Below are 18,252 nucleotides of genomic sequence, written 5' to 3'. Positions count from 1 at the left end.
CCTGGAGGCCGGGCTTAGGGAAGGCCACGCCCTCCACGCGGCCTTGCGTCACCTGGAAGATCATCCCTCCGCCCAGGCCCACTTTGAGGCCACGCCTACTTCTCTGGCCTTAAAGGAGCCGCCTCTATAAGTCACCCATCAGGTGCAATCCTGCGCCTTTTTTCTCTCCGCTACCGTGTCCGCGAGGTGACTCCCTGTCCGGCCAAAGGCAGCACCCCTCTTTCTTCATTCTTCGAGGTGTACGCTGAAGTCGGAGTGGAGGCCAGGTATCCGGAGGCCTCTTTCGAGCCACTAGGGTTAGCGTTCCGGCTGGAGGAGGAAAAGCAGGGGTGGTGCAAACTTTGCCCGGTGCGTGTCACCCACACAGGTAGTCTCTCCCGTAAGCGGCTCGTGCTCTGGTACACAGCCCACACACCTAGCCTACTGCTGCCCTCTTTGGAGACTATGAAATAGCACGCTTTGGAGCCGGGTTTACCTGGTCTGGGACTGTGCAATGGATTTATGGAACAGAGCCTGGTGTTCAAGGATTTGGGGGTTGGTTTTAGGAGACAGGGTTTCTCTGTGTAGCCTTGTCTGTCCTGGACTCCCATTGTAGACCAGGCTGGCCTCCAATTCATATTGATCTTCCTGCCTCTGCCTTCCTGAGTGCTGGGATTAAAGTCGTGCGCTGACACGACGGGCTATTGAGACTATTCAAGGTTTTGTTTTTTGAAGTCAGGGTTTCTCTGTGCGGCCCTGGCTGTCCTGGAACTCTCTCTGTAGACCAGCTGTCCTCAGATTCGGAGATGTACCTGCCCCTGGCTTCTGGCACTCAAGGTTTGAGGGAAAGGCGAGCCGAGGCAAAGCAGCTGTCATGTGACCCAGGCTGGCTGTGAGCTCGCGCTCCTTCTGCCTTCACCTTTGGCATGATGGGGTCACGGATGTGCACCTCCCGCTTCCAAAACGGAGTTCCCTATTACATTCTCAAAATACCCACCCGTTGCCCGGAATCATCAGCCAAAAGGCCGGGAAGTGAGGAATGACAGACCGGCATTTGGACACTTGGCAATTGGAGCCCTTTAAACGCATTATGTGAAATATCTTTTTGGGGGGAGGAGTTGTTTGTTTTGTGAGAGTTTTGGTTTGGTTTTGTGACAGGGTTTCTCTGTATAACCCTGGCTTCCTGGAACTCCGTACACCAGGCTAGCTTTGAACTCAAAGATCCTCCTGCCTCTACCTCCTGAGAACTCCTATTAAAGGCACGCACCACCGCTGCCCCACTTCAACCTTAACTCTTAATTCCTCTGACCTTTGTCAGGGTCACTGATCTCCCCCTGGTTTTGTGGGCTTTGTTTTTGCTCCGTGCCATCCATTCAGACCTCAGATATACTGAAAACCTCGGCTCTGAGACAGGTACTGCCTCCAGTGAAACTGATCAAGGTTGCCGCCCTCTTTTAGTTTACATGATCTTGCTTTGAGGAAACAGACAAGTACATAAAGTAATAACAGGCTGTAAGAAGTGCTCAGAAGGAAGTAAACAAAAGAGCAACCAAGAGCCTGCTTTACAAAAAGTACTCAGGAAGCCAACAAATATAGGCACCTAATTTCTGCTGAATTTATTTCCCAAAATATCTCAATCAGCTCCCTCTTCACCCAGACTTGGGACTGAGTCAGAATCTCTCTTGATGGCATTATTGCTACACCACACTGCTCTCCCAGCCTTTGGTCTCATTTCCACTTCATCCTGCCTGCACATGCTGTCAGACAGCCCACCCAGTCTTCACCAGGCCCACAAGGACTTTCCACACACACACAAAGAGGTCCCAAATAGCCAAGACCAGAAGAAATAGCAGCTTAAATGAGAGACTGGGGAATGGGGTGGGCAGGGCGGTCTTAGGGGCAGTGCTCAGCAATTTCCCCCTGATGAGGCCAAAACTTCAGGTCCAATGACCCATAGCATAGTAGAGCTTCAGAAGACACATTCAGGGCCTGGACTGGAGACTGTGGCAAGAGGATCAGGGAGTTCAAGGCCCTAGTTAGAGTCAACTGACAGCTAGCTTGACCTTTGCAGAGTCATCCCAGGGCGTCTCACTGGGGAACTGCACAGTCCAGACAGACCCTTGCCCGCACCTGGGAGGAATTCAGCCTCATCCCTGAGCTGTGTAAGAAAGGAGGCAGAGAGCTCTGGAGAGATGAGTCAGCAGTTAGGAGCCTGCCTGCTCCTGCAGAGGACCCCAGTTCAGTCCTCAGCACCCACACTGGGGGACTCACAGCTGCCTGGAACTAGGGCTCCAGGGAGGTGGAAGACCTCCAGCCTCCTCGGGTAGGTACTTTCCGTGTACACACTCACGTTCATACATATATAATTAAAATAAATATTTAAAGAAAGAAAGAAGGCTAATGGGGAGCAAATGAGGGAGCAAGCCAGTAAGCAGCATTCCTCCACAGTTTCTGCTTCGGTTCCTGCTTCCCTCTGGGATTGACTGTAACCTGTAAAATGAAATAAACCCTTTCCTCCCCAAGTTGTTTTTGTTCATGCTGTGTATCAGAGCAACAGAAAACTAGCTAGAGCAAAGGTCATCCTTGGCTCTACACATAGTAAATTTGAGACTAACCTGAACTAAATAAAATCCTGTCTTTAAAAAAAGACATATTCGGGGCTGGAGAGTTTGCTCAGCGGTTAAGAACACTTGTTGCAATAACCCAGATTCGATTCCCAGCATGGAGACTCAGCACCTTCTTGGGCAGCAGGGCACTGGGCACACACGGGAGGCACAGACATACATGCAGGTAAAACACTCAAACATAAAATAATAAAAAAATCTAAAAAAAAAAATCGCTGGAGAGATGGCTCAGGGGTTAAGAGCACTGCCTGCTCTTCCAGAGGCCCCAAGTTCAATTCCCAGCACCCACATGGAAGTCTACAACTGTCTGTAACTCCAGTTCCAGGGGATCAAACACTCTCACACAGACACATGCAGGCAAAACACCAATGCAAATAAAAGTAAATAAATAATTTTTTTAAAAATCTAAAAAAAAAGGGGCTGGAGAGATGGCTCAGAGGTTAAGAGCACTGCCTGCTCTTCCAGAAGTCTTGAGTTCAATTCCCAGCAACCACATGGTGGCTCACAGCCATCTATAATGACATCTGGTGCCCTCTTCTGGCCTGCAGGTGTATATTGTAAGCATGATAAATAAATAAATTAATTAATAAAAAAAATAAAATCTAAAAAAAAATAGACATATTTTATATTGCCTATTTTGTTTTATTTTTATTTTACAGTCTTGGGAAGTAAACGCAGGGCTTTGTTCATTTGAGGCAAGTGTTACCAAACTGTATCCCCAGCTTGATGTTATGGGTATATATTTGGAAAGTAGATTAAGATTTCTGTGGATTGCTTTGCTGGAGATGCTAAAACAAAATAACCTTAAATTGAATGACTCAGATGACACACATACACACAAAAAAACTATTTTCACAGTTTTAAAAGCTGGAGGTGCAAGATCAAAATGTAAGCAGGACACGTTTCTTTTGTTTTTTTTAACTTTAAAAAAAATTGTAAATGGGCAGTGGTAATGCATGCCTTTCATCCCAGTACTCAAGAGGCAGGCTGATCTCTTGTGAGTTCGAGGCCAGCCTGGTCTACAAAGTGAGTCCAGAACAGCCAAGACTACACAGAGAAGCCCTGTCTCAAAAATACAAAATAAACAAACAAAAATGTTATTTTAAATTCTGTCTCTGTCTCTCTTTCTCTTTATGTGTATCAAAGTACAGGTGCCAAAAAAAAAAGACAGAATTTAAAATTACATTTATTTATGAGTGCACAGGAGTTGATTTTTGTTAACCATTGACCCAAATCATCATGGCCAAATTAATGAAAATAAGCAGTTCATGCCAGTGGTGGCATAGGCCTTTAATCATGCCACTTGGGAGGCAGAGGCAGGCAGATCTCTGTGAGTTTGAGGCCAGCCTGGTCTACAGAGCGAGTCCAGGACAGCCAGTGCTACACAGGGAAACCCTGTCTAGAAAAAAAAAATCCCTAGCTCAGGAGCTGGGGCTGTAGCTCAATTGGTAGACTTCTTGTCCAACAGGTTTATCCCTGAGTGCAAATGAGAACACAACCACTCCCAGGTATGGCTGAGGAGGTTTTTAATCATCGATTCGAGGCAGAGCAGAGCCTGAACCTGAAGAAACCAGAACAGGGAGAGAAAGAGGTACACTGAACATGACCAGCACACTGCACCCAGACATGTGGGGTGGGGTGAGGGAGCAAGAGAGGAGAGAAAGGCAAAAGACCAAGAGCACCAAGATGGCCTGGCCAAAATGGCAGGGCTTAGAGGAATCAGAGCCAGAGGAAGGGAAGGGAAGCCCTGGGCTGGAGAGGTTTAGGGCACTGGGTAGGAGTCACAGGTACTGAGAGCCTAGAGGTCCAGCAGATTGATCCCTAGCACTACATAAACCAGTTATAGTGGCACACACCTGTAGCCACAGCCTTTGGCAGGGGGAGGCAGAAGATGAGGAGTTCAAGGCCAGCCTCAGATACATAGTAATTTCCAGGTAAGCTTGTGTAAGACCCTGTCTCAGAAAAGAGCTGGAATCCAGGTGAGGCCGTGGTGGCACACCCTGCAATCCTGGCACTCGGGAGACAGAGGCAGGCAGGTCCCTGAGTTTGAGCTGCAGAGAGAAACCCTATCTCAAAAAAGAAAAGAGAACGAGAAAGAAAGAAAGAAAGAAAGAAAGAAAGAAAGAAAGAAAGAAAGAAAGGAAGGAAGGAAGGAAGGAAGAAGGAAAGAAAGAAAGAAAAGAAACATCTAGGAGCTTTAGCTCAGTTGTCCCCTTGTGGCATAAGCCAACTATAGGGTCACAGACCTGTAATTCTATAGCCCAAGAGGTAAAAATCAGAGGATTAGGAGTTCAAGGCCATTCTCAGCTACATATCAGGTTCCAAGCCAGCCTGGGCTATGCTAGGTCATCTCCAAACAAAAGACATACCAAATAAAAATCAAAAATAAAACCCAGGGCTGGAGAGATAGCTCAGAGGTTAAGAGCATTGGCTGCTCTTCCAGAGGTCCTGAGTTCAATTCCCAGCAACCACATGGTGGCTCACAAACCATCTGAAATGAAATCTGGTGCCCTCTTCTGGCATGCAGGTGTACATGCAAACACACATTAGATACATAATAAATAAATCTTTTAAAAAATAAAAATAAATAAAACCAAAACCCCTAACAAGTTCAGAGTAGCTGAAACATTTCAAGGATCGGACCTCAAAAAGCTCTGCAAGGACACTGGGCATGGTGGCACATGGCTTTGACAGGTGAATCTCTGTGTCCGAGGCCTGCAGAGCTACACAGAGAAACCTTGTCTCAAAAAACAAACAAACAAAAACAGGTCTGCAGGGTGTATGTGTGTGTGGGGGGGAGGGAATTAAAAGTCTTCTTGTCCCTCCTCACTTTGCAAAAGTTCCCAAGTTGCTGACTAGCAGGGACAAAGCCGGCAGATAGACTGCTGCAGGCAGACAACCTTGGCTCTCTGGAAAAAAATATTTGAATTTGATGAGACAGTTATTTAAAGTCTGGCGATACAGCCAGGGTCAGAAAGTGGGTTTTGGGTAATGGGCAGGGGCAAGAGAGCCTTAGTGGGTTTCTAGGGAGACAGACTGATGCTGAGGCCTCACACCTGGTTCTCTGGCCCTCCTCTCCTATCCTGAGGAGCTCCTGCGAAGCACCTGATGCTAAGCTTAAGGCTTCTCTTTCCAGGCCTGATGGAGGCTGAGCTCAGGCTGTCGGACCCAGCTTTGCCACAGAAGACAAGGGCCCTCCACTGGAATCCCTTCAGGGATGGCCTGCCCTCTTCCTAGGCTTTCCTCTACTGGCTTGTGTCCTCAGACCTGAGGAGGCACTGTGAGCCTCCTGTGCACCTGGTTTTCGTTTTCATTCCCTCTCTAATGCTAGGGATTGAGCTCAAGGCTTCAGGCTGGTTAAGAAAGTAATCTAGGGGCTGGTGAGATGATGGCTCAGAGGTTAAGAGCCCTGGCTGCTCTTGCAGAGGTCCTGAGTTCAATTTTCAGCAGTCACGTGGTGGCTCATAATCTATAATGTGGTCTGATGCCCTCTTCTGGCGTGCAGGTGTACATGCAGACAGAGAACTCAAACATTAAAAAATAATACATAGGGGCTGGAGAGATGGCTCAGTGGTTAGGAGTACCGATTGCTCTTCCAGAACACCTGGGTTCAAATCTCAGCATCCACATGGCAGCTCACAACTTTCTGTAACTCCACTTCCAGGGGAATCTGACACCCTTACACCGACACACATGCAGGCTAAACACCAATGCACACAAAATAAAAATAAACGCATCTTTTAAAAAAGAATACATAAATGTATTTTTAAAAGAAAAGAACGTAATTTACCACAGAGCTACACCCCAGACAACTGTCCAATCTGAGATGTTAACGAGGTGTTTGAACCCTCCTCTGGGAGCCGGGATACCAGATCTTTTTGGATGCTGTTATCTTTCTCAACCCTCAGTCCTCGTATGAAACCAAAGGCCCTGGGCATGTAGACAGCCTCCACCACTGAGCTCTGTCCCAGGAAGGAATGGAAGGGCCTGCCTGTGCTCTCTTTTCCTGTGTCGCCTGCTCCCCATCTGTAGCCCTCCCAGGTCCCAGGCACGGCCTGGGCAGTTAGTGTATTCATTGATCCCAGTAACCCTGTGATACGGAAGTGGTTATAATCCTCACAAGGAAACACAAGCTTGCAGGTGGAACGATTTCCGATTTCCCCGAGGTCAACTCAGTTCCCCAGGGCCAGATCTGAGACCTGAACACAAGTCAGACTGACGCTACTAGTCACAGCTGCTTGATCTCTGTGGGGTTGTTGGTTCTGGGCCCTTGTGCCTGTTCACCTCCTATATTTCACTATGTTCCTCTTTGTCTTTCCAGAATATGAGGCTGGGCTGCACCTGAGACTTCTCTGAGCGTTCTGTGTCCATATCTGAACGTTGCCGTAAGGCCTCCTGCTCTGTTGAGCACCTAGTCCAGATCCCCAGTTCTCTTGGCAACTTGAAGTCAGTATCTCTTGGTCAGAAGCTAAGAGCAGAGGAAGAGTCAAGAATAAAAATAAGAAGCTGGGTGAGGGGCTGGAGAGGTAGCTCAGAGGCTAAGAGCCCTGATGCTCTTCCAGAGGTCAGGAGTTCAACTCCCAGCAACCACATGCTGGTTAATGTAATCTAATGCCCTCTTCTGGCCTGCGAGCAGGGCAGTGTACACATAATTGATCTGTAAAAAAATAATAAAAAAAGAAGCTGGGTGAGGTGGTGCACACCTGTAATCCCTGCACTCAGGAGGGCAGGAGGATCTCTGTGAGTTCAAGGCCAGCCTGGTCTGCAAAGCAAGTCCAAGACAGCCTAGGCTACACAGAGAAACCCTGTCTTGAAAAACAAAACAAAAAAGAGGGCTCCTTGATGAAGCTACAATTCAGCACATGGATTTGAGGCCAAGGTGGGATACAGAGTAAAATTTCCACGAGAACCAAAAGCAATTCGGAGGAGGTGGTGGGGTGGCCCAGTGGGTAACAATGCTTGCCATTCGAGACTGAGAAAATGCATAAAGGGGGAACGTGACTCCACAAAACTGTCCTCTGACCTGTACGTCACACACGTACACATTTATAATAAAGAACAAATACATGATTATAATTTTTAAAAAGTGTGAAGGATGTTAGTGAGATGGTGCCATTGGGTAAATGTGTGTGTGTATGTGCCACTAGCAGCCTGAATTCAATTCTCAGGACACGGTGGAAGGAGAGAACCGATTCACCTAAGCACAGAATACGTAAGTAAGTAAATGTAACTTAAAAATTTAAAGCAAGCCAGGGCAGTGCTAGCACACACCTTTCATCCCAGCCCTCAGGAAGCAGAGGCAGGTGGATATCTGTGAGTTTGAGGCCAGCCTGGTCTACACACTGAGTTCCAGAACAGCCAGGGCTACAGAAAGAACCTGACTCAAAATATAAAGAAATGGTGGCACACGCCTGTAATCCCAGCACTCAGGGAGGCAGAGGCAGGCAGATTTCTGTGAGTTCGAGGCCAGCCTGGTCTACAAAGCAAGTCCAGGACTGCCAAGGCTACACAGAGAAACCCTGTCTCAAAAGAAAAATAAAAATAAAAAGGAAGAAAGAAAGAGGAAGGAAGGAAGAGAACAAGAAAGGAAGGAAAGAAGGAAGGAAAAAAGAGAGAAAGAAAGGAAGGAAGGAAAGAGAATGATTTAAATCAGAAGGCTGAGCAACATCTCGTTTAGTAAAGTAGTTGCCAACGTCAGGACAAGGACCTGAGTTTGATTTCTGGAGCCCACGTAAAAAGCAAGGCACGGTGGCACACCCTTATGAGGTGGAGACAGGTGAATCCCTGGAGCTGGCCGGCCAGCCTGGCTTAATTCACAAGCCCCAGGTCTTAGTAAGAGGCCCTGTCTCAAAAACCAAAGCCAGCAGCTCCTGAGGAAGGATGACCCCAGGGTTAACCACTGGCCTCCACCTGCCAATACAGGAGCTCAAACAACCAGCCAGGGAGCCCCACCCCCACACAGAGTACACAAGCACACGCAGGCTCACTCGAACACACACACACATGTACGAACACACAGAGTACACATGCACACACATGGACAAGCACACAGAGAGAGAAAACACACAGAACTAGAGCACATGGAGTGAGCATACAGAGAGAGAGAACGCAAGCGGGGCAAGAATTCAACTCATTTAGTAGAGTGCTGGCCTGACCTACAGGACAAGGCCGTGGGTTCAATTCCCAGTATTACATAAAACAGGGTGTGGTGGAACACACCTGTAATCCCAGCACTTGGGAACTGGAAACAAGAAGATCATAAATTCAAGATCATCCTCACCTACAGAGGAACTTGAGGCCAACCTAAGACACATAGCTTTTCCCCGCCCCACATCCACACACAGTTGCTAATAGCTAAACCTCCTGCTTACCTCCTGCTTGTTGAGTCCTTTATATATTAATTAACTAGTATTTCCATCAACTTAGTGAAATCGGTATTGTCATCTCCATTTCCTCTTGGTGAAATTCACCCATTAAACGTAAAGAAGTTAGGCGGGTGTGAGGGCCTTTGTCTGTGTGATCCTAGCACTTGGACGGCTGAAGCAGGAGGACCAGGAATTAAAGACCATGCTTAGTTGCACAGAGTTTGTGGCTAGCCTCAGCTGCATGAAACCCTGTCAAAATGAATAAACGGCTTGGGAATGCGGCAGCCCGGCCGCACACCAAACGCTGTTAAGTACCAAGCCACCTACCGGACTTCCCTGTGGGGAACCTGCAGGAAGAAATAGAGAAGTGGAGCAGGGCATGTGATTTATGGGCTGAACGCTTCCCTTTCTGGAACCATAAAGCAGGGAGAGGGGGACCCCTTCTCAGTGGGAAGGGAGATAAGGTATTTTAGGAGGGCAGGCAGATGGGTGTTCCTTCTCCTTCCTGGGGTGGAAGCTTCAGGTCAGGGACTTTTTATTCCTAACTCTGTGGGAAATTCATAAACCAGAGAGCTGATTACAGTGTCACGTGTGAGGACCATGAGGCGTGGGGCACAGGATCTCAAGGAAGCAACGGAGAAAAGAAGGAAGGGATGGAGAGAAGGGAAGAGACAGGAAGGGCAGGATTGGGATAAGGATAGAATCCCTCTAGCTGGGCAGTGGTGACACACACCTTTAATCCCAGCAGGTGGATCTCTGTGAGTTTGAGGACAGCCTGGTCTACAGAGCTAGTTCCAGGACAGTCAGGGCTACACAGAGAGACCCACCCTGTCTCCAAAAACCAAAAAGAGAAAAAGATTCCTTCCTCTGCAGCAAAATCTGTCCTCTGCTGGCAAGAAGCTGCAAGATGAACCTACTTGTACCACATTCAAAAGAAGTCTAAATTAGTCCACCCTTCACCCTGTTTTTGGTGGGAAGGCTGGATGGAGCTAGGGTCTCATGTATCCCAGACTCTTGCATTCTTGTTGTCTCTTCTTTCTAGGAAGCGGGTGAGGACCAGCCTCACAGTGTGGGTGAGAGGCTCCTGTCCCTTCTGGGGTAAGGGAGCTATCACTGTCTCCACTTTTATTTCTTCTGTTTGACAAAGGAAGAGATGAAGGCCTTGCTGGTAGGTGCTTGTAACCCCAGCACCTGGGAAGCTCAGGCAAGAAGATGAATTCCAGCTCTGCCTGGGCTACAGGCTGTCATCCTAACTCAAAAAAGCAGAAATAAACTGGGCATGCTAGTGTGTGCCCGTAATCCCAGCACTTCTGAGGCAGAGGCAAGAAGATCTTTGTGAGTTCAAGACTAGACTGATCTACATAGTGAGTTGTTGTGCATATAAACATGTTTTTGCTTTGGTCCCAGGTGTGGGATGTGGGGACTGATTCAGATGGCCCACAGGGGCAGACTATTTGCTTCCTGCAGGCTCTGAGAGCTTTAAAATATTTGCCAGGTGCAAATAGTTTAAATCTGAGGACTCTGGAGAGAGAATAAATGTCAGAGCCCAGAGTCTGGAGATCAGAGAAAGAACTGAGACCAGGCCTGACCACCCCCGCAAAAGTCACCAATCCCAGGAACTAAGCTATAGGTCACCAATTCCAGGAACAAGACCATAAACTCCCCTACCCAAGGAATAGCCTGTAGATAACCACAAAAATGGGGAGGTGTCTTTTTTCAGTGTTGTGGGGCATCTGTGCTGGGCAGCCCACCGACCTAACATCCTGAGGTGTATAGGTCCCTCAATGTTAGTATGTTAGCTAGCCAATCACTTTGTAACAAGCTTGCCCTTGCTGAATGTCACCCAATCATGTAACTGCTAAGCTAGAATTTCCCGAACCATGCCGTAGCCCTAAATAAAAACCCCCTCTCTCCCTGAGCTCGGGGCTCTACACTCCAAGCTTCAGCTGTAATAAAGACTCTACTGCTTTTGCATTGGAATCAGCTCCTTGGTCGTCTTTGGGGTCTGCAAGACTTGGACATAACAGAACAATGCTGCTCATGCTTCTCCCATGGCTCCTGGTTGAGACAAGAAGTTGGAGATCTCCTGAAAGGAGGATTGGATTGGCTCCAAGGAACCTGATGATCCTAACCAGGAAGAAGCAAATAAGAAAGAAAACTACACCCCTTCTCTTTCCTACCTGATGTTGGGATGTTGGAAGGGATTGGGGTGGAGTAGGGGGGAAAAAGATATAAAAAAACACAAATAAAAGAGTTAAAAAAAAAAGTACGCCTACAGCCTACAGTGAGTTCTAGGATGGACAGGGCTATGTAGAGAGACCTCTGTCTCAAAACAAACAAAGAAGAAAGAATTCACAAAATAATCCTTTTTTGTTTTTTAAAAACTAAGCAATCGAACAAAAAGGGGCTGGAAAGGGCTGGCTAGGGGGTTCATCAAGTAAAGGTGCCTGCTGTCAAGGCGGATGGCATGAGTTCAGTCCTCAGGACCCATGTGGTAGAAGGAGAGAACCAATCTCCACAAGTTGTCCCTCTGATGGCCACAGTCGAATCATGGCAAACGGACAAATGCACACACATGTGCACGCACATACACACACACATTAAAACTACAACCTTGCCCCTACCCCCAAGGCTTAGGTACCACCATAGAGGATGGGGAGGAAAACCTGTAAGAGCCAGAGTTGAAGAGCACTTGAGAGAACATGTCTGTGGAAATGACAGGACCGATGGACTCAGGAGCTCCTAGTGCCTGAGTGATCAAGTCAGGCAACATTTCAGCAACGGAGGAGGAAGGAGTTCACAAGCCCCCACCTCTAACTGAGGAGCTATGGACAGTTAGTGGCTTCCAGGGGAGAAACTCAGATTTGGAGATTTGTTAAGGGTGTGGCCTCTGGTAGGTGACTCACTGCAGAGTGGATGGCCCTATACTCAGGAGTGTCTGGGCAGCACACATTGGACTTGATGGGTTATGAGAGAGAGAAGGATAGAGGGAGAGAAGGAGGTAGGGAGGGAGGGAGGGAGAGACAGAGAGAATGGGGGAATAGGGAGGGACTTGGGGATTGATTTAGAGTTGGGAAAGGGGATGAATATGATCAAAGTACATTGTATGAATTTCTAGAAGAATTAATAGAATGCTAAATTTTGGAGCTGGAGAAATGGCTCAGTGGCACACAGAATACTTCTCTTGCAGAGGACCTGGGTTCACTTCCCAGCATCAGGCAGCTAACGACAGCCAGTAACGCCAGCTCCAGGCGATCCAACACCCTCTTCTGACCTGTAAGCCTTGCATGCACACAGTGCTCACACATTCAGTCACCTCCCTATACACACAAACTTGAAATAAGATAAACATTTAAGAGAGGGCCAGTCTCTGAGAGCATCTAGGAGTCAAGACGTTGGACACAGAACTTAACAGGACATACGTCGTGGTCCAAGTTCCTAGATTCATGCCCTCTTTAACCCCGTGACATGGAAATGGCCTGACCAGGACCACAGAGCCTGGGATAGAAGCCTGACACTGGGTTGAGGCCATGGTGTCAAGGACCTTGATCTCAGTGCTCAAGTCCTGCTCGAAGGTCCAATCAGGGCAACGTCCACCCTTTCAAGTCCAGAAGCTGCCTCCTGTCTCCAACAGGACTAGTCCTGTGACCTTGAGCAAGTCATTTGCCTCTAGGAAACTAATCTGTGATACTGGGATAATTCCTACCTGGTGAGGATGTGATAAAGAATCCATGAGAGGAAGCTGAAATGGTGTCCTGGGCACAGTGTCTGTCCCTTAGTACTCTGTGATCAGCAGCTGACAATCATGACAACAGTTTGCCCTGAACTGTCACCTCACTGGAGTGTAGGACAGTAATCCCTACTGTCCCTAGTTTAAAGGAGACGCTATCACCTGTGTGAGCTGTGGGGTCAGGACACATGGCATTTTTGTTATTCAAGGACCAGCCCAGCCCCACAGGGCTAGCAGCACACACCCAGTTCCCAGGAGCAGCAGCTGAACAACAACCTCCATCCATCAATGACAGCATCAGTCCAACCTCACTTTATGGACCCAAACAGCTACTTAAGACTGGGAAGAGAAGGTGCGGGCTGGTTCTTCCAGGCTGCTGCTCAAAACAGGTAGGCAGCTGTGAGTGGGGATGAGAGGGTCCTGGGGCTTGCGAGACCAGGTAACCAGGTTTCAAGGGGAAGCTCAGGAAAAACTGATGCCTCTGGGCTAGAGTTGGGCCTGTTTGTCTTGAGAGGAGGTCTTGTTATATGGCATGGGCTGGCCTTGAACTCTTGATCTTCTGCCTTGACTTCCTGAGTGCTGGGATTGTACACACAAATCATCATACCTAGTAAGTTGGGGCTCTGGTCCTCAACACTTCAGAATCTACTAATCCTAGGTCCAAAGGTAGAAGAAGAGCTGTGAGAAACCTCTGTGTGAGGGCCACGGAGCTCAGCTCACCTTGCCCAGCTCTGTCCTGGCTTCAGCCGTGTTCCACAGAGGAGATAATCTATACAGCCTTTTAGCCCCTCGTCTACAGACACAGGTTGAAAATGAGTGACCAGGGATGAAGGGACTTCGCTTGGAGTGCTAAGCTTAGTGATGGGAAGACGAGCAAAGGAGAGGACGGCTCTGTGAGCTCCTGCACCGGGTCTCGGCACCATGACGGTGTCTTACACTCTCAAAGTGGCAGAGGCCCGCTTCGGGGCCTTCTCCGGCCTGCTCCTCCGCTGGAAGGGCAGCATCTACAAGCTCCTATACAAGGAGTTCCTGCTCTTCTGTGCCTTGTACGCTGTGCTCAGCATCACCTACAGGTGAGGGCAGCTCCGAGCCCTGGCCGATGGGTCCTGTGCTGCCAGGCTCCTCCCAACCCGAGGTCTCTGCCTGCCCTTCCCTAGGCTGTTGCTGACCCAGGAGCAGAAGCATATTTATGCCCAGGTGGCCCGGTACTGCAACCACTCGGCAGACCTCATCCCCTTGTCATTTGTGCTGGGTGAGGCCCCCTTCTATTCTTCCTGGTATCTTGACCTTGGGGCTGAGGTGACAACTCTGGACAGCAGGGGCTGCAGTCAACCAGTAGACATAAGGGCTAGAGCCTGGGTCTACAGTTTCCTTCGGCAGTCATTTGCTGGGCCCTTAATCTTCACTGCGCATAACCCCACAATGGGCACAGAACGGAATCTAGAGAGAAGGGGTAGTCCCTCCCTACCCTCATGGTAAAGGGTCTCAGATTCCACTTCCCTCTTCCCTGGAAGTTTGTGTTCTCTGCCTCCTCCTGGCCCGACTTTCCCAGCAAGGCAGCGGCACCAGAAGGGCACTAAGATGCAATGAAGTACCTCAACCCCTTTTTAGCGCCTGGCACCCTTCTTTCTGTCCCGGTTACCCATGGCGTTCCACTAGGTTTCTACGTGACTTTGGTGGTGAACCGCTGGTGGTCTCAGTACACAAGCATCCCGCTGCCGGACCAGTTAATGTGTGTCATCTCGGCCGGCGTGCACGGCGTGGACCAGAGCGGCCGTCTGCTCCGCCGAACCCTCATCCGCTACGCAAACCTGGCATCGGTTTTGGTGCTACGTTCTGTGAGCACTCGTGTGCTCAAGCGCTTCCCCACCATGGAGCACGTGGTGGTCGCAGGTGCCAGCAAAGCCGCACCCCCCTGGGTGGGTGGCCTCCTTACGGGGCTCTCCAGGACGCCAGGCTTGCCAAAGGGTTTAAGGGGAACATCCAGACGCAGGACCACTAGCGCCCCCTGGCGGCAGAGGGCGTGCGCCCCTTACCTTCTTCACCCCGGCAGGTTTCATGTCTCAGGAAGAGAGGAAAAAGTTCGAGAGCCTGAAATCTGACTTTAACAAATATTGGGTCCCTTGCGTCTGGTTCACTAACCTAGCCTCCCAGGCCCGCAGGGATGGACGCATTCGTGATGACATCACTCTCTGTCTCATACTGGAAGTAAGTCAGTTTAGGATCTGGATCCTTGCTTTCCTTTCTCCAGCTTCAGAATAACAATTTTAGTACTTAGCCCTTTAAATGCATCAGCTGTATACCACACACTCTTTTTGCCCGAGGGGTGTGGTTGGGGAATCAGGATTACTCTCCGTAGCTCAAGCTTGTATGGAACTCACTAGCTAGCCCAGGCTGGCCTCAAACCCATGGCAATTCTGCCACCATCTATGCACTTTGAAAGCATGCGCTTATACCGACTCACTTAGTTCTCAAAACAACCCTTGAGACAGGCACTATAGTCATTTCCTTCCCATTTCACAGGGAAGGAAACGGAGGCCCAGGGTTGAGAAGCCCCTCACACAGCCTATTAGTGAAGCTGGGATGGGATTCGGAGTCATTCTGGCTCCACGTCCGGAATGTGATTTTTTTGCTACTTTCCTAAACTGCCTCCTACCCTAAGCACCGCAGCCTGCTAAGGCCTGAGAGCAGCGGAGCCTCGGGCCTGGCCCTGGTCTGCTCCGTGAGCGTCCGTTTTCTTCCTGGTCTCCTGTGACCTCCCCTTCATCCTCTTTCTCCAGGAGCTGAACAAGTACCGTGCCAAGTGCAGCATGCTGTTCCACTATGACTGGATCAGCATTCCCCTTGTCTACACCCAGGTAACTGCCCGGCTCCGCCGTGACATGCACGCCAAGGGGCAGAGAAGCCTCTCCACCTGGGCCAAGTCAGTCTTGGAAAGCACTGAACTGCTGAGGGCCATCCATCAGTAATACCATGCCCCTCATCCTCAAAAAACCTTCCTCCAAACCGGTCAAGATGACCCTGTCCTGCCACGCATGCTGGCACACGTCTTTAATCCCAGCACTTGGGAGGCAGATGATCTCTGTGAGTTCCAGGTCAGCCTGGTCTACATAGAGAGCTCCAGGACAGAGAGGGCTACATAGAGCACTGTCTCAGAAACAAAAACCAAAACACACACACACACACACACACACACACACACACACACGAGCCTGTCCCCATTACTTGCCAGACTTCTCCAGCCGCTCAGAGACAGGGACAGGATTTCTTGCTGAAGCAGTGTACTCCGGCCCCGGCTTTTCCTTCTTCAGGTGGTCACTATAGCCGTATATTCCTTCTTCGCCCTTTCCCTGGTTGGCCGCCAGTTTGTGGAGCCACAGACAGGGGCGGCCACACTTCAGAGGCCTCTGGCGCCAGGCAATGAGACCTCTCCTGCTCTAGGGGACCTGGACATGGTCGTGCCTCTCACCACGCTGCTGCAGTTTTTCTTTTACGCTGGTTGGCTCAAGGTGGGTATGGCATCCTACTCGGCCGAGGTGGGCACAGATCACTGCCATGCTGGGCCGTCGGGGAGGGAAGCTCAAAGCCTGAAAGACGCCGTTTCTGCAATCCATAGGTGGCCGAACAGCTCATTAACCCCTTTGGAGAGGATGACGACGACTTTGAGACCAATCAGCTCATAGACCGGAACTTGCAGGTGAGGTGTGGGGCAGGGGCCTGGGAGCAGAGAGCCGGCTGTGCAGGTGAGAAACGGCTTTGCCTGCTTCTTGCCCTCCTGCCGGCCCAGGTGTCCCTGCTCTCTGTGGATGATATGTACCAGAACCTGCCTCCCGCTGAGAAGGATCAGTACTGGGATGAGGCCCAACCTCAGCCCCCCTATACGGTGGCCACGGCAGCCGAGTCTCTGCGTCCTTCCTTCCTGGGTTCCACTTTCAACCTGCGGTGAGTCGGGATTTGATATGGAAACTGATCCCTAGTCCCTGACTACCCTATGGGGATACAAACAAGTCCTCCGGGCGTCAATATTTGTCTCTGTCCGCCCTGGCGCCCGCAGCATGAGCGATGACCCTGAGCAGCGCCTGCAGGTGGAAGCGGCCCTGACCCCGCCGGCCACACACACCCCGCTGCTGGGCCGCTTCCTGGGCGCAGGAGCGCCCTCGCCTGCAGTAAGCCTGCGCAACTTCGGCCGAGCGCGCGCTCCCAGGACCCCGCACCTGCTGCGCTTCCGGCCCGAGTCCTCCGGCGAGGAGGCTGCAGGCCGCATCGAGGAGGCTGCGGAATCTGGAGATGAGGCTCTGGAACCCTGAGAACCCCCTCTGCTGATGGCCACCACCCTGCCCTCTTCCCCAGCTGCGTTCGGTCCTGTCAGCGACCGCTTAGAGAAACTTTGGAAAAAGCCACTTGGGGGCAGCCCTTGAAAACAAATGGCGAGGAGTCAGCGGTAGGGTGGGTCTCCCTTCGCGTGGAAGTGGGATTGCTTGGGGAGGCGAAGCTAGAACGAAACGGCAAATATGTAGGGCTAAGAACACAGAGGCAAGGTTCCCTTGCCTGTTCCCAGGCCCTGGCGAGCTAGGCCAGTAGTCCCACTGTCAGCGTCCCTGAAAAGGCATGCACCTGGTGCCCAGGTCTGTCCCCAGCCTCTCTGTGCTTTAATGGATTTGGAACGAGTTCAGGAAGCGGCATTTCCAGTTCTTGGACAATGCCGTGCTGCTGGCCTGGGACAGCTCTCAAGATCAAGCTTCATATGACACACTTTCCTCACCCCAGTAACTTCACCCTGCAGGCAAGGCAGTGAGTGTGCAGAGACCTTATCTGTGCTGCATTTCTGTTTCTAACAAAATATGCCCGCGTGTTCATTGTGAATTGATTAATTTGGCATCTGCTTAGGATACAGGTTGCAATCGGGTTTGGTAATTTGCCCCAGTGGCCCCGATTAAGAGCATGTGGTTCTGGCACTAGCTCTCATGAAAGCACGAGTCACAGGCAAGCTTTTACAACTCTGGCCTTCACGAACTAAGGAAGAAAGCGGAAAGAAACACTGGAGACTAGAACAGAATCTCACTAAACTGCCCAAGCTGATCTGCCTCAGCCTTCCAAATAGGCAGGAGTACAGGCTTGCGGCTCCAGGACTGCGAAGGTGACGCATGAGCTATGTCCATACGGGGTACTGGAAACTGAAGTCACTGAGCCACCTCTCTAGCCCTTTTCCCTTTTTGGTTTTTTTAAGACAGGGTTTCTGTCCGCCCTGGAACTCACTCTAGACCCGGCTGTCTCTGCCAGTGCTGTGATTAAAGGCCTGTGCCACCATCCAGCCCTTTTACTTTTAACATGTCTGTACACATGTTAAAAGCGTTCTCCTTTCACACACACCAGAAGAGGGCACCAGATCCCATGGCTATAAGCTACCACATGGTTGCTGGGAACTGAACTTCAAGACCTCTGGAAGAACAGTCAGTGTTAACTGCTGAGCCATCTCTCCACCCAACTTTTTAAAAATGTATTATGTATACAATGTCTGCATGTACACCTGCACACCAGAAGAGGACACCAGATC

General features: G+C 50.0%; 1 protein-coding gene across 1 annotated transcript; it reads left to right on the top strand.

Moving 5' to 3' along the window:
* Positions 1-13,619: 13,619 nt before the first annotated feature.
* Positions 13,620-17,091, top strand: Best4 (bestrophin 4). Its single transcript, XM_021633424.2, has 9 exons — positions 13,620-13,771; positions 13,856-13,950; positions 14,358-14,591; positions 14,752-14,906; positions 15,479-15,556; positions 16,010-16,207; positions 16,315-16,395; positions 16,486-16,640; positions 16,753-17,091. The coding sequence occupies exons 1-9, from the start codon at positions 13,620-13,622 to the stop codon at positions 17,003-17,005; spliced, it is 1,401 nt and encodes a 466-aa protein (XP_021489099.1). The 3' UTR covers positions 17,006-17,091.
* Positions 17,092-18,252: the final 1,161 nt, after the last annotated feature.

This window comes from Meriones unguiculatus, chromosome 3, assembly GCF_030254825.1.
Source record: "Meriones unguiculatus strain TT.TT164.6M chromosome 3, Bangor_MerUng_6.1, whole genome shotgun sequence".
NCBI classification, from domain to species: domain Eukaryota; kingdom Metazoa; phylum Chordata; class Mammalia; order Rodentia; family Muridae; genus Meriones; species Meriones unguiculatus.
This window is presented reverse-complemented; position numbering and strand designations above follow the sequence as displayed.

Bases quoted from the DNA above. Each gene is read 5' to 3' on its own strand.
- Best4 (XM_021633424.2), top strand. From the start codon at position 13,620: ATGACGGTGTCTTACACTCTCAAAGTGGCAGAGGCCCGCTTCGGGGCC. The intron at 13,772-13,855 runs GTGAGGGCAGCT...GCCCTTCCCTAG, and splicing joins GTGCTCAGCATCACCTACAG to GCTGTTGCTGACCCAGGAGC. The intron at 16,641-16,752 runs GTGAGTCGGGAT...TGGCGCCCGCAG, and splicing joins GGTTCCACTTTCAACCTGCG to CATGAGCGATGACCCTGAGC.